Source organism: Lonchura striata, chromosome 5 (assembly GCF_046129695.1).
Source record: "Lonchura striata isolate bLonStr1 chromosome 5, bLonStr1.mat, whole genome shotgun sequence".
In the NCBI taxonomy this organism is placed as follows: domain Eukaryota; kingdom Metazoa; phylum Chordata; class Aves; order Passeriformes; family Estrildidae; genus Lonchura; species Lonchura striata.
In genome coordinates, this window is record NC_134607.1 from 20,999,549 (window position 1) to 21,015,226 (window position 15,678).

General features: G+C 39.5%; 1 protein-coding gene across 3 annotated transcripts in view; it reads left to right on the forward strand.

The window, feature by feature from the left end:
- Nucleotides 1-6,692, forward strand: part of CRY1 (cryptochrome circadian regulator 1) — a 39,399-nt gene extending 32,707 nt beyond the window's left edge. The window contains exons 8-14 of one of the 3 annotated variants that reach the window (XM_021535870.3): nucleotides 700-851; nucleotides 949-1,151; nucleotides 1,898-1,999; nucleotides 3,008-3,100; nucleotides 4,301-4,372; nucleotides 4,474-4,581; nucleotides 6,583-6,692. In XM_021535870.3, the coding sequence (XP_021391545.1) occupies nucleotides 700-851; nucleotides 949-1,151; nucleotides 1,898-1,999; nucleotides 3,008-3,100; nucleotides 4,301-4,372; nucleotides 4,474-4,577 (726 nt within the window). In that variant the 3' untranslated portion in view covers nucleotides 4,578-4,581; nucleotides 6,583-6,692. The other 2 variants (XM_077783377.1, XM_021535877.3) reach the window with 2 other exon arrangements.
- Nucleotides 6,693-15,678: the final 8,986 nt, after the last annotated feature.

The following is a 15,678-nucleotide window of genomic DNA, read 5'->3' on the forward strand; positions in this document are numbered from 1 at the left end:
ATAATAGGGGTAGCAGGTAGCAAATTAGAATCAAAGTGTTTGGAAGATATTTTTTTTTTTTTTTTTTTTTTTTTTTTTTTTTTTTTTTTTTTGGCCTTCAGACCAGAATTCATTATCTGTCACACCAACCTTCAGTGTTCTTGGTGGTTCATAATGCCTCTCAGAATTTGAGTGTGTTCTCAAAACTGTTGACTTGCTAGATTAACTATTAGCCTTCAAGAACACAACTACATGTTTGGGGTGCCCTAAAACTCTTGAATTCTACTCTTGGGATTCCTCACATAGTCAAAGTTGCTGTGCAAGCTGAGGTATTCAGACCAGCAGTTTGAGTTCAAAATGTACTTTCTATGTTCCCCATCTTCTGGAAGTTTGCAAAGCTTACTCAACTGATGTGATGAAGCAATTCTTCTGAAAACAGCAAATAACACTTGGAAGCCATTTTCAAGGATGTGTTTATTTAAGAATGTGTAGCTTGCTGAGATGTTTACAAGTTTGTTTACAGGATAAAAGCCTGCTTATGGATTTTTTCTTTTGTTCTTGAGTTTGTCATTAAGGCATTTGCAATTGCATACTGAGCATTCAGTAAATGCTGCCAGGTAAGAAAGAGCTTAAATACAAAACTCGGGAACTAATCCTGAAAAAGTAGGTGTCTTGAAGGTGTGCCATGCCCAGACTAACTTGTTGCTCTGATTTCTTAAGGTCTTTGAAGAGCTGTTACTTGATGCAGATTGGAGTGTGAATGCTGGAAGCTGGATGTGGCTGTCCTGTAGTTCCTTCTTTCAACAGTTTTTTCACTGCTACTGCCCAGTGGGTTTTGGCAGAAGAACTGACCCAAATGGGGATTACATCAGGTAACTCACAATCTAGAAATTGTAGTGCGTGTTGCCTAAACTATTCAGCAGCTTTATACTTAACATTAACTTTTTACCTTTTTGTTATTTTTTAAAGACGTTATTTGCCAGTACTTAGAGGTTTCCCTGCAAAATACATCTATGATCCTTGGAATGCTCCAGAAAACATCCAGAAGGCTGCAAAATGTATTATAGGAGTTAATTATCCCAAACCAATGGTAAACCATGCAGAGGCAAGCCGTTTGAATATTGAGAGGATGAAACAGATCTACCAGCAGCTTTCACGATACAGAGGACTGGGTATGATTATAGATATTTGCTTTATTTATTTATTTAAAACTTCTCTCACCTCCTAGCAATTAATAATTTAGTCCCATAGCAATGAGAGTCTGGTCTAAGCTCAGGGTGGTAACCAGGGTTCGTGTCCAATTTACTACATGTAATTGAGAAAGGAAAGAGTTTGAGGGGAGTGACTCTCCAAATATTTCCTGAATTTTTTTTCTCTGGGTCTTTGGGAAGTGTTTTTGTTAAGCTGGGCCTTCTGTGCATTCTGGTAAACTCTCGTACAGTTTAGTTTAGTTTTAGAAATTTAATATGGTTCATAACTTCAGTGATACTGTATTTGCATATGCATGCAAATGTGTTGCAGAAGTAGGCACCAACCCAGCCCCTGGTGGATTCTTCCCTTTACTCTGAGAGGTAAACCAGGTGTACTACACTGCTCAGGAAGGTGTGAGCAGTCAGAATGTTCAGATACTGGGTATTGAATCAGGATATGTTGCATTTAAACATATTGGATATGTGTAACTAAGAAATATTGGAAAAGTTATGCAGAATATGATGTAGAAAAAATTAAGCAGATATGAACTAAAATTGTTTGGCAAGAAACAGAAGCAAGCAAGACAGAGAGGCGTTCTCCTGTCATAAAAGTAAACCACTCAAGGTGAGGGTGGAGAATTGGCTATCACAAGGAAAACAGAATGCTGCACTTGATTTCCCCCCCTCCACTAGCTATCCTTCTTTATATATTTTGTCTTGTTTTTTAGGTCTTCTTGCAACTGTGCCTTCTAATCCAAATGGAAATGGAAATGGTGGCCTAATGGGCTATTCACCAGGAGAAAGCATTTCTGGTTGTGGTAGTACAGGAGGTCAGTCAAATTCTTTCAATACATAGAATTATTGTGACTGGACTACATGAACTTCTTTTATAATAATGCCCTTGCCTTTTTGTATTATAAGAAAGAATTGCTTTCATAAGACAATTCTGAGTGCAAGTCACAAATGTTTTCAAATTTATTCACTTCTTGATAGTATTTGAATATAGACATCTTTAAATTATTTTTTTAATCTCAAATATGCAAATATTTTTCACCTGTGTTTTTCCCCCTCCAAAAATTACTTATTAAGTACTATCTAATTTTATTTCAAAAGCATTTGAATATGATTTTGTCCTAGAAGTATATAAGCATCCTGATGTTTATAATAAGGTTGACTAGTGAACTTTCAAGTGAGAATTATTAACTTGTAAAGCTTTCTAATTTTGGCATTAGATTCCTTACTGGAATTTATTTCTATTAAGAAAAAATAAGAACAGTATTAAGATTGTATTAATCCATGGTGTATCTTAAATACTATACACACCTTAGACTCTTTAATGTAAAAGGATACAGCGGAAGTGGAAATCTACGGGCTTCATATTCTTTGTAGGCTTTAGTCAAGGTTGTGGAGGAAGATGAACCTTATTGTTCTTAACCAGTTCAGTTCTCTTAAAGATTTAAAATACAAACTCCTTAAAGCAGGGTTCTTGAGCTTTTATTTCTTGTAAGTTTAGGACATGTATATGACAAGAAAGGCTTATTTTTAAAACAACTAACATTATGTTAACTCTTTTCTCTTTAAAATGCATTAATATATACATGTACTTACACTTTTCACATCGGAAATGTATTCCTTTTGTAGGAGGTTCAGTGAATATGGAAAGACAAAAACTGTTAGAGCTTCGGACCTGTAAATGCGGGGATTTGGGGGGAAAAAAAAAGTTTAAAACCCACAATAAAAAGCCTACGTCTTGAAAAGGGGTAAACCCCCTGCATTTTAAATCCCAAAACTGGAGTTTTACCTTCTGTTGTATTTAAGTCTTCTCCCTGCCTCTCTAGGAGCTCAGCTGGGAACTGGTGATGGTCATTCTGTTGTTCAGTCGTGTGCCCTCGGGGACTCTCATACAGGAACAAGTGGAATTCAGCAGCAAGGTATTATGGCAGTGCCTGTCTGTAGTGGATCTCCAAATCCTTGCAACTATGGAAAACCAGACAAAACATCAAAATAGCATGGGCAGATTTTGGGTGACAGCTGCTGTCTGCAACGTGAACTGACCTTGTTTCTGTTCTTGAAACATAGAAATTATTTCTTAGAGTGAACTTGCTTGTCTTGTCATTTTTATCTCTAAAGTACTCATCTAGAGCAGTATTTGTATGTTTTGAGTGGGAGGGATCACAAATAAGACTAAAAAAATAATAAATAAACATTAGCCTAGGTTACTTTAAAAGAAACTGGAAACCAGAAGTTCACCTTGTGTGTTAGATATCAAAATTTGTATGTTATCTTTTCCCTGATTGCACTACCACTCTTTCCATATATAATTAATTTCTGCAGTTTTGTGTGGATAGTCTCTTATTGTAGAAGCAAATATTTTTTTACTTTAACTATACAGAACCTTAAGCTGTGGTTTGTGATAGATCCAAGTTACAATGAAATTTAACCCAACTGTTTGTTTCTTTGCAGTCTTAACAGAGGTGGTGTGTTTACTGATCAGGAAAGGCTGTAATCTGTGTTTTGTTTAAGCACCCAGAACGTAACTGGAACACCGCAACTGTTCAGAACAAGAAACCTTGCAACTGCTTCTGCTGATTGCACTATTCACGCAGAACTCTCAGTTTCAAGGTTGCCAGTAGATAGTTTACATGAATCAGAAGAAAGTTCTCATCTTTCTTTTAGCTTACTTGCTTTTTTTTTGTTTTTCCACAACTAAGTTATGGCAAGGATTCATTTGCGTTGCTATAACAAAATAATGAAAAGAACTTGGCAGAAGTAAAATTTAAATTTAAAATGTAATTTAAAATTTCTAACAGCTTATAATTAAAGTGTTTGGGCATACAAGCATTCTGCTTGTTGCAAATATAATGCACAAATACATAGGCACTAAATGTTCACTCTGCAAATATAAGTGCATATATGTTTAACTGCTGTGGACTACCATGAGGCTTATTTTTCTTTTGCATTCTGCATTTAGGATACTCTTCTGCATTCAGGATAGTTTCTGGCAGGATTTTTCTTGATGATGGAAAATAAATCAATTGGCTTCATTTTGTTGTTGTACAGAACATAATTTTACACTTGCTTGAAGCTCTAAATTTTATGTAGTATAATAAATATCTACTGTATCTGAACAGGTTACTGTCAAGCAAGTAGTATCTTACACTATGCTCATGGAGACAATCAGCAATCACACTTATTGCAAGCAGGTAATTTAAGCAATAATGAAAAAAAAAAACCCCAAACACTTTTCTTGGATATATAAGGGTGCAATAGAGTCTTAATGTAAACACTGGTTTTAAATTATCAGGAAGAACGGCCCTTGGTACTGGCATTAGTGCAGGGAAACGCCCAAATCCAGAAGAAGACACTCAGAGCGTTGGACCAAAAGTCCAGCGACAGAGCACAAATTAAACTGGTAAGATCTCAGGCACCTTCAAGTTATCAAAGTTCTGTACAAATTTTGTGTCTGTGATAACATTCATGTCAGTGCAATGCAAAGGATCCTAAACTATTGCTGTACGTATTTATTTTCTGGGGATGGGACAAACAGACAGTATGAAATTTCTGGCTCTAAGAGTTTGTGAAGTATATGCGATAGGAAGTAGTGGCAAAAATCAAGTCAGACTGAAGATTATCAGACACAGGTGTTAATGAAACATATTAAAGATTGTCCAGGTGTTAATGAAAGGAAAATGGATAAACTGTGATTTTAATACATTAGCAGAGCTGCTTAAGTAGCTTCACTTACTCTCTGTTCCGACATCTCACCTTAAGCTGTGCCAGTAGCATTGTTTGTATGAATGTATCGTGACCTGAATCAGGAGACTAAGACAACGTAAAAGGAAGAGCTCAGGGCCTGGATTAGTTTAGATACATAAGTGGACTAAGCAGAACATACTTCAGAGAGATACTGCCAAAAACCTGCAAAATGCTGATGTGGTTCCTGAGTGGGAAGATGTAGGGACAAATACATCTTTGTCATTGGTCTGTAATCAAAGCAGGTTACTCAGAGTGCCCAAGTTTGTCAAGTTGCAGTGAAAAAGACTTGAATTTGAAGAAGGCATTGTAGATGGATACAAACAGGTGTGAAAATGTGGAGAGAGAAGCAGAAAACTGGAGAATGAGTTTTGTATGTGTAAAATAATCAAAACAGAGAAGATAAGTAAACTGTGATTTTTAGATAAAGTTGGGAACAGGATAGAGGAAAGAAAAGGTCAGAATTGTTATACTTCTTCCCCCAGTGAGCTTGATTTGAGAGGAACAAGGCAGATGACCTGAAAAGAATTGAGATTAAATTAAATGAAAGAGTAATTACCACAGAGGAAAGCCAAATAATGGAGGACTGTCTTAAGTAAGAGGGGAATGGATTTCAAGACTGGGAGTGTGGCTGCAAAGGTGAAGTGATCAAGATGTTTAAAAGAACCAAGTGGAGCATTGGCTGTCATAAAATTTGAAGAATAAGTAAGAATAGCACAACCAGTGAGATAATAGCACATGGAGAGACATTCTTGGAACTGGAAAACAGAGATTCCATACAATAAGTGTAGGAGGTGCATTCATAATCTCTAGAAATTAAAAGGGAAATTCAGGCTACTTCATTTAGTTTTGACAGCAAGATCTAATTTTTTTTGTTAGACAGTGGCAGCACTTTGTCAGACTTACTGAGGTGTATGTTGAACAATTGTGTTGTACTGATTTCACTCAGTGCAGAACCACAGCATTGTTTCCGTAATGCTGTCAATTGAGGAAGTGAGCTGAGACCTTAGTGAGTGATCCATCTGCTATTTTCTCACATACTGGAAGCCCTATAAATTGCTTCTGTGTTCTCAAACTGATTTCTGTTACTTGGATCGGCCTGAGTGGAACGTAATTCCAACAGAGTCTGTGTTTCAGGAGCTGTCTAATCCTTAGTATGTGTAGATTTATTCAGCATCCATGTTTTGTATTGCAGAATTCCTTAGGTGCTCGTGTCTGTGTAGAAGAAGTACCTGCAGAGCGAACGTCTGGTTCCTGTCTAAGTTCTTTTTCAATTAAGAGACAGGTTGGAGGGGTTTTTAGTTTGGCAGAGAAGATTATTTGGTTAGGGGTGTTCAAAGCATGCTGCAAAAGCATTATAGTCAACACAAACATCAGCCAAGATCATACTCAAAAACACTGCTGGCAAAAGGTTGTGTACTTCTGAATAGCACTCAAGTAGAGAGTACAGAGGCTTTTGTTGGGTTTCTCTGATTTTGTTTCCTTCTCCTTTTAACCTCTAAGGTAAGAAATAAGAATTCTGAGTATTTGGGCCAGTACAGGTTGGGACAGGGCTTCCTGCATTGAGAAGGGGGGAATCAATATTGGTCCCTTGAGTTCTGTCTTCAAAGACTCACATCAAACTGCTTAAGAATATTTTTTTCTTCTTTTTTTCTTGCAGCTTGATTGGAAGAGAAGTTTGCCACTCAAAGAACACATGGGACAAAATTCCTGCTATTCTGTATTGGAGCTAAAGTGTTGTGAGAGTTCATGTTCTAAAAGTACATACTTTTTCATAAATTATTTTCAATTGTTCTCAGTTGTTGTAAACAAGTCCAATTTTTGGAATGCATTATTTCTAACTGGCATTTCTATGGTTTTTAACTTTTTAATGACTCTTTCACAAAGGGCAAATTGAGTTTTGTATATAAAGTATTTGGTGAAGAATTTGCTAACTTATTGTAAATATAAATATTCATGATTAGTGATAGACCCATCAATATATTTTTGATAATCTTTCATGTATATGGTAGTAGGAAAAGCTATAGTGCTGTTCTGAAAAACGGATGAAAATAGAAAGTTTGGAAGTTTTTAAATCATTATTATTTTTAGATTACATACTTGAGCTCTGTATGATCAATTTCATATTTTCATAATGTAAGTGCTTAGAACTGTGTTTAATCAAATACAGTAGAGTTGCACCGTAATTAATCACACCTGTATATAAAACACATGCCAATTTTAGTCGAGTTGTAAAATTTTCATGTATATGTCCAGTCCTTGTATTTCTCAGCTGCCTTGTTCAGTAATGACATACCTTGTTAATAAAAGAAAATTGTATATATAGATACATATGTTTGTCTTTTGTGTAGTCTATTGCTCCTGCTTATAGTTCCAAACAGAACTGTTTCAGGAAAGAAGAGAAATACTCTTTTTAGACTTAATCTGGAAGTCACAAACAATGAACTATATTACCTTTTACTTCCAAATTTCATGATACTGAAGCAAAACAATATTCAAATTGTCCAGGTCTTTTTCTTGAAACTGGCATTTCTGAAATGCCAGTTTCTGAAAATGTATTCTGACCATTAAATGTTTTTCACCAATGTATTAAATAAGTGTTTCTTCACAATCTAGGTGTTTGGGTTGGTGTTTTTTCCCTGCTGTAATTGCAATTTGCTTGATAGCCATTAAGTCTTTCCTGCAATGCATTTAATTTGCTGCTTTTTGAGACTTGCTTGAGTGCTCGGTCAATACTGTCTCAAATTTTTAGAGAAGTTGTATCTAAGTGTTTTCTCAAACCATTGAGATCTCTGAAGAAGCAGTATGAATTTGCATAGTACTAGGTTAGTTTCCTACTTGAATGGGTGCCCAAATTAAAATCCTAGAATATCCTGAGTTGGAAGGGACCCAAAAGGATTACTGAATCCAACTTCTGGCCCTGCACAGCACCATCCCCAAGAATCTCAGGCACCATGTACCTGAGAGCGTTGGTCCAAGTGCTTCTTTGAGCTCTGTCAGGTGCGCTGTGACCACTTCCCTGAGGAGACTGTTCCAGTGCCTAACCACCCTCGGGTGAAGAACCTTTTCTTAATATCCAACCTAAACCTCTCCTGACACAACTTCAAGCCAGTCCCCCAGGTTCTGTCACTGGTCACCAGAGAGAGATCAGTGTCTGCCCCTCCTCTTTACCCTCATCAGGAAGTTGCAGACTGCAATGAAGTTTCCTCTCAGTCTCCTCCAGACTGAACAGACTAAGTGACCTCAGCCATAAGCCTCTTCATATGGCTTCCCCTGCAGACCTCTCACCATCCTTGCTGATGTCCTTTGAGCTCTCTGAAAGCTTTAGATCCTCCTTATATTTGTACCCAAAAATGCCCCCAGCCCCCATCCCAGGTGCAGAATCCAGTTCTTTGTTAAACTTAATATGGTTGGTATTAATTAATTCTAAAGTGAGAGGAGTTAGTTATCTTGTTCTTAGGATTACATTGGTGACTTCTAGATGGGGCATTTCTCTGTGGTGGTTTAAAATTTAGATTAGATTTTTGCAACAACATAAGCTGCAGGGCTCTTGTGGCAGAATAAATTACCATGGTACTAGATTTTAGATTATAGTTGTTAATGTAAATATCTCTGCATACTGATTTGTATACAGTAGCAAAATCAAAACACTGCTAAGAAAATAGAGATATGTCTGCTGTCTTGAGGCAAAGAACATTTGAAATTGATGAAAAAACTCACTGGTGAGACTAGAGAAGCAGATGCTAAGTATTTTCCACAGATCAGTCCAAATAAAATGGAGAAGTTCCCTAGGGACATACATAATAAGCAAAATAAACGATTTTTTTTTTGTTTAAGTAGTCTGAAAATAGAAAAAATAATAGGCCTGGACTGCCTGAAGATATGTTTTACTCTGTCAAGATAATGCTGAATTTTTCTACTAACCTTATATTTTTTTAAAAAATCATCTAAATTAAATATTGTACCTAGGTTTTCTGAATTATTAGGCTATGAAACTCCCACAGAGAAACTTCATCAAGGTAAGAACATCTGCTTAAATACTACCTTCCCCCAACCAGTCTGGAAGTTCAATAGGTGAACGAAGAAATTTCCCAAGGAGTTTATTTTTATGGTAAGTTAATTCCCCCTCTTCTTAAGTGCTAAAAGGAGTATTCCTCTTCTTAGTGTAGGCAAATCCTTGGATTTGCAAAGGAAAATGTGTGGAGATGCTGTTTCACATGTGTGCTGGCTTGGAGGAGTTCTGGTTTCAGGACTGTGTTGGAAGAAACAATCTGCGATTAGTGTGAGAGAGGGGAGAAGTTGCTTTCAGAGTGGCAATAGCCTCATAAAAGCTCATTTGCCTCATATTCTTCCCCTCCAACCTAAGTGCTGTGGCCACGAAAATAAAAAAAGGTGAAGGCTTTGCACATCAAAAAATTACTAAAATCATTGTAACATAGGGTTTTTCTCCCCACAGCCCCACTGCCCCCTTGTGATTTTTCAGGGAGTTGGACATGTGCTATAAATCCGGGATGGAATAAGGGCAGGGAAATTGTTGCTTAATAGATCTCTCCTCCAGAAATAGAGCTTACAACATTCCTCAAGAAAGTTCTGTTCCCAAGGGATTTATCTGGCCCTTCCATGAGCTGGTAGGAGATAGGGAGAGGAGAGTTTTTTGGCAACCAAGAAATGTACTCTGGGAGCAATACAGGAACAACTTCAGGGGATATTTCAGATGGGGGAAAAAAATAGCGTTTGCGAAGGAACTTTGTGCGACCCGTTGTGTACTGGTGCTACCTGCTGCCAGAGGTGTTTGAAAAGAGGGGAAGGAAAGGAGTTAAAGCACGAAGCCCGTGAGGTTGGCGGTGTGTGCGTGTGCCGGCGCTGGCCGGAGCAGGGTTAGTTTCGGATGTTTCGGAGCCGGGCGGGCTGTGCGGCGCTGGGCCCGCAGGGGGCGCTGCGGGCGCGGCCGGGAGCGGCGCCGGCCGCTCCTCATCCCCGCGGTTCTGGGGACAGCGCTCCGGAGAAGGGAAAATACCTGCAAATTATGGAACGGCTGCGGAATAGCTACCCTGGGCGTCCCGGCCAGAAACTAAACCTCTTCTGTTACTCTGAAAGTTGCTTTTCAGGAACGCTTGCCTGCACAGACACACATTCTCTTTTTCAAGTGCACTTCGCCTAGAGATTGTTTCCAAAAGCCAGTTTTTAAGTATTGTCAATATTTTACCTATTTGAAATGTTTACTGGACTGTTGCCAGACAGTCTTTTTGGAGCAGAGGATGGAGCCAGGACACCTGGGATCGAGGTTCGTGTCTCTGCTCCATCACAGAGCTGCTAAACACACTCAGGTAAAGCTCTCCCTATTCCCAAAGCCTTGTGCACAGGCTCTTGCTGGCAGCCCTGTTGTTCTGCATTAGATGAGATGAGATTAGATTTGATTAATCAAGCTACAAAGAGGACCTTCTTTGTGCTCCCTATTTCCAATAGAGAAAGTTTGGGCAAGAATTCCCACCCTTAAAGGACTAAGCAAATAAAATACTCACACTTTACTTCCGACCTCAGCTTTCAACCTGAATGCTTATTGCAACTTTTTTGTCCAGAAATTTAAACTTTCAAAAGTGGTGAAAATTTCTGGGTAGAGGGGAAATTTGCTTTGATCCAAAAAGCACAAGCAAATTTAAAGCAGACATAGAAAAATAATTTTAATGTTGATTTCAAGGGATCTAAGCTCCTGCTTTTGAATAGTGTGCACTGCAAATGCAAAATTAATTCAATATTAAACTAAGGAATGCAAATAGAATTGATTTCAATATTCTTTTTACAAAATTGCCTGCAGAACAGAAAGACAGAAGAGGCATAAAAGAAATGGAAAAGAAGGCCAAAAGGAGATTCTTTGGGATGCTGTTGGTTTGCTTGCTTGCAGCAGATCTTAATGCAAATTTCAAAATCCAAAACTCTTAAAGATAAACTGCAAAATTCCAAAGGGCAGCCAATGTGCAGGATTGCATCCAAGAATCTGTGGTTAGTGGAAGCTTGTGCATCTGTACAAGGTAAATTTTACGTTTCTCTGGTTTTTTTACTCCTACTAATTACACAAAACACAAGAATATAATCTTATTAACTATTATTATTGTATAATTATGACTGAGAGTAATCAATAAGTGCATTAATTAAAAATAAGAACAATTTATAATCAGCAATTGCAGAGAGAGAGGATTTTATTCAGGTCTGTTTGGCTTTCTAGAGCTACAGACCATGTGGTCATCACAAGGTCTTTAAGTATCTGGACCATACTTTTTTCCCAAATGCCTTTTACTCTGACCAAGCTAGGAATTTTTTAAGCAAAGTCATCTTTACCTGACAGTGGTGGAAACACATCCCCGTTCTGAAGAATGGCTTGCACCAAAAGCATCAATGATATTGGATTCAGACTTCAGAGTACTACATACCCAAGAACAGGGGATTTCAAGAGAGCTTAGAAATGGATGGGAGAAAGATGATGGAAGTACGGAAGGATTTTTGCATAAGCCTTAGGGAGGGAAGAAGGAAAATTAAAGGGATGGTGCAAGGAAAGTTGCCAGCTGAAGGAAAGAAGGTGAAAACAGGTAAGAAATGAAGGTCCATTGATAGATAAGGGTTTATGGATACATTTAGCATCCATTATGTCTTGGCTAACTAGATAATTGTTCTAACATAAACCTTTCTTTTAAAAAGGTGAAAAAAGGGAGGAAATAATCCTTACAGGCATTCTAGGTTCTACACAATGTTATAATTTTCTGAAATACTTGCTTGGCATAAGGTTTGTTCCAAATGCTTGTGGGTTTTGATGGATTTGGTCCCAGTTCTACTGCCAGCCCCTCCAGGAAAGACGAGTTCTGGGGTAGCACACTGGGCTTTTCTCCCTCCTGCAGGGCAGCTGCCCTGGGTGCTTCAGCATCCTTCTTGTGCACTCAGCAGAGCATGCCTGGGACTTAAGGGACTGTCTTGCCTCATGCAAAATGTTTGCATATGTGTATTTTTTTGTAATTAGCGCAGTCAGGTCTTGATTTTATTTGTGACCTCAAATGCTACTAATTACAGCACTTAACTGATGAGGGAGCCCCTTCTCTGCTGTGACTCCTGTTGCTAGACTTCTGCCTGAGAAGCTGGAGCTCATCAGAGGCTTTTCTCCATGTGTGTTGAGGGTGAAAAAGCTGGAATTTCAGATGCTTGTAGAGGCTGTGGTTTTGGCAGAGTTCAATATAAATGCATTATGCAGCTCTGCTTCTGGGTAGCAAGGGGAGCACTAAAGTAGCTGTGCAACAAAAGCCACTTGCCGGGCAGAAACACCTTGTAGTCACTCAGAGGAATTTGGCTTCTAAGAATGGTTCTTAATTCTCCCTGTGGTTCTCCTCCCTGTCCCTCTGTGGCCCAGGTCACCACAGGGAGAACCAAGAACCATTTCTTAGTTTCTTGTAGCTGCCTGGTCTTGAGCAAATAGCAGCTTCCTGGGAGACACCTTCCATTAACAGGGTTCTTAGCAGGTTCCAGCCTGTAAATGGTCCCTTTGGAAAGGTTTAATTCTCTGGTTTAATGCCAAAAGTGTAACACAAACATGTAAACACAAACACAAACATGTAAAAAACCCAAATCAACTCACAACTGGTAATGGCAAAATCACCTTAGTGCAAGTTTGAAGGTACTATCTGAAATATTTATTACAGCTTTATGCTCCATGCCATAAAATATCACCCAAAGTAATGAAGCCTTTAGATAGAAGAAAAATTACTGACATATAATCTTTATGAATGCATAGCATTTTATCATGTACTTACAGGCCTAATCAAACCTGTGTTTGTGGATCTACATAAAGAATAATGCAGTTTTGAAGCCCCTGAAATCAGCACTGCTTGATGAGCTCTCATTTAATTCACGGTTTACAAACACCAAAAAAATCCTGGGCTGGTTTTCAGGTTACATGTGTACATCCCTTGGACTTGGTGGGCTGGGAGAATGTGCACTGGTGAAAGAAGTCACTCTCCTCTTTACTGCTCTTAACATATGTGGAAAATCCTGACAGAAATGAAGCTGTGGGAGGTGGGAATACGCCAAGACTTTCAAATTTGAAAATGCCCTGACCTCAGGATCTAAATCAGATTTAGATGGTTTCTAAATAATTGATGACAGCCAAATGTAGTCAGTCTCGGGTTTGAGCTGTTTCTCATCTGACACTGATAGGTACGTAGCCTCTTTCACCAGGTGCTGTGGGTGTGTAGCTCCCACCCAAATTCAGTCAGTGCTTTTTACATGGGTCTCTGCTGACACACCGAGCACTAACAATGTCCCCACAAGCAGGATAGCAATAAAATACACAGGAGTGTGAGTTTTCTGTGAAGTCTATGTCCCAGGTTGTGTCTTCCTCCCCAGAATGTGAGCAGAGCGTGGAGTGTCTTCTCTGGCTGCCCTAGGAAATGCTGCAAGTTTAGGCACAGTTCTCTGCAGGCAGAGCCAAGCCTCGATCTGTAGCCATTTTGCATTGTTTGGTGGGTGCCGTTATGAGTTAGTGTGATTTATGTTTTACTATCGCTCCTGCGAGAGCTGGCATCATTGTATGGAGCTTTGTTACAATGGAAAGAGATTCCTGTGGCTTCACTGAGGTGGTGGTGGATTCTATTTCCCATGTAACTATTTTTATCAGATGTTCTGGAGCGAGTTTCTGTCTCTACAGCTATCATGACATGATGCATTTTAATGTGGCAAATATTATGATCCATAAGTTTCTTTCAGCACCCAGTGCCTGAAAAAGGAAACCTAGGCCCACTCCCACCCAAAGAAATCTTTCTAGTATGCAAAAGCACTCATTTTTCAAGCCAATCTCTTCTCCTGGGACAAGTATAAATGAATGGGTCCTTTTTTCTCCAATGCTGACTGCAGTCTGATGGTTGTGGCGTCTCTGCTGGGTGCTGGAGGCAGGCGGGGGTGGGATGTCTTCCCACTGGAATCCCTGCCATGCTGTGTCTTATGATGAGAACTCGCTGGCTGAGTTTCCTTCCAATCTCCCTCTCTAATTTTAATCTGTAGTTCTTGTGCCCATGTACACACAGCAGACTAGACTTTGCTGCTTCTAATTAAGAAGATAATTTCAAAATATCTCTTGAACCCTTGACCTTCAGAATTCCATCAGCTGACATCCCTCTGATCTGAGGAGAGCTCCCTCATGGGTTGCCACTCTTCATGCAAAAATAGGGAGGGTGTAATTTGCAAATATTTATAAAGTTCTGTTCTGCGTAATTGAAGCTACTGTTAATTGCTCATGATTTCAATCCAGACAGCTGGTTTGTTTTTCTGCACTGCTCCCACAGGAGAATCCCTGCCTCAAACCCCCAAAGCCCTGATGGTTTGCATATTGTCTCTCTACAAGGTGTTCTCGGTAACACTTGACTGGGTAGTAAAGGCGACCACAGCTTGTTCCAGGCATTGAGACAGAGAAGAGGCAATATGTAAAGCTTTTTGGCTTTGGAACTTTGGGAATGACTGCACTGGGAGCTGAGTGAGCATGAGGAGGAGAGGAAGGTGAGCTGTTTGCTGGGGCAACGTGGTAGACCTTGTTAGGAGGGTAGATATTGTAAAGCCTCTTAAATAGTAATCTGAGGTTAGTAAGAATCCACCTTTGACTCAGACTAACTCTCTGAAGGTCAGAATGGATATTCTAATGGATATTCTTCACTGCTGCGGAGCATATTTCACTAGAAAATTATGCATGAGTAGATAGATCCCACTGGACAGCTAGCAAGCAGGAATGGCATAGAAAGGGAGCAACAGGAAAGTTGTTAATACTTTTCCTGAGAGAAATGTGAGAGAGAGTATTGGGGGCAACAAATCAGTAAGCTAATCAAGGACCAGGTAAGTACAAGAATGTTGCAAACCACTTAAACACAGCAAAGAACAAAAAGACAGAAGGAAAGAAATCTTCTCTGAAAGAAATCTTCTCTATACACACATACCTATGAGTGTGTGTATATGGCCTTGTATATAAAAGGAATAGAGGATCAGTAAAAGCAGCAGTGCTTTTGAAAGGAAAGATTGATGAGTTGGATATTGCTGTGGAATGAATGTCTCATTACAGATAGCAAATGAAAAATGGTCTCTGAAAATGGGAAAAAAATTAGAAGGAACTGAACTAAAATCCAGGCAGCAAGAAAGTCAAAGCACCCTCATATAAGAGGAGAAACTACTCCAGCTGCATCTGTGCAGCCACAGCACCCAGCAGCAGTCTCCTCCAGCTCCATGACCCTCCTGAGGGAGCAGCCTCTCCCCCAGAGCTGTGGCTTGGGCCCAGGAGGAATATCTGAACTGGGCTGCAGCACAGTGGATATGGGCTGTGGCATTCAACATGCAGGGTCTAGAAACCACAGAGCTGTTGCCTCTATTGCTTTGCAGGGGTTTCACTCCCAGACCTTTGTTGTATCTTAGAATAGGCAGGATGCAGCTGGAGGCAGTGTGTGATGGAATCTTCCAAAGGGTAGTCAGTCATGGCTGGGTGACCAGGTTCTTTATGTCAGAACATTGTTTTGCAAATAGGGTGAACCAGGAGGGCTCAGTCTCCCCACTTCACACCAGGGCTTTACCAACCCTGCCTAGCCAGCAAGCCTGGCAGCTCCCAGCCCTCAGCTGTGTCTGGGGAAACAGGTAATAATTAGGGCATGAGGAGTAATTCAGCCCAAGCAAAACCTAAGTAGTCTACAGCAGGAGCCAGCAGTGTGTACTGTACGGTCAGTTCGTGAATTAAGGAATGTGC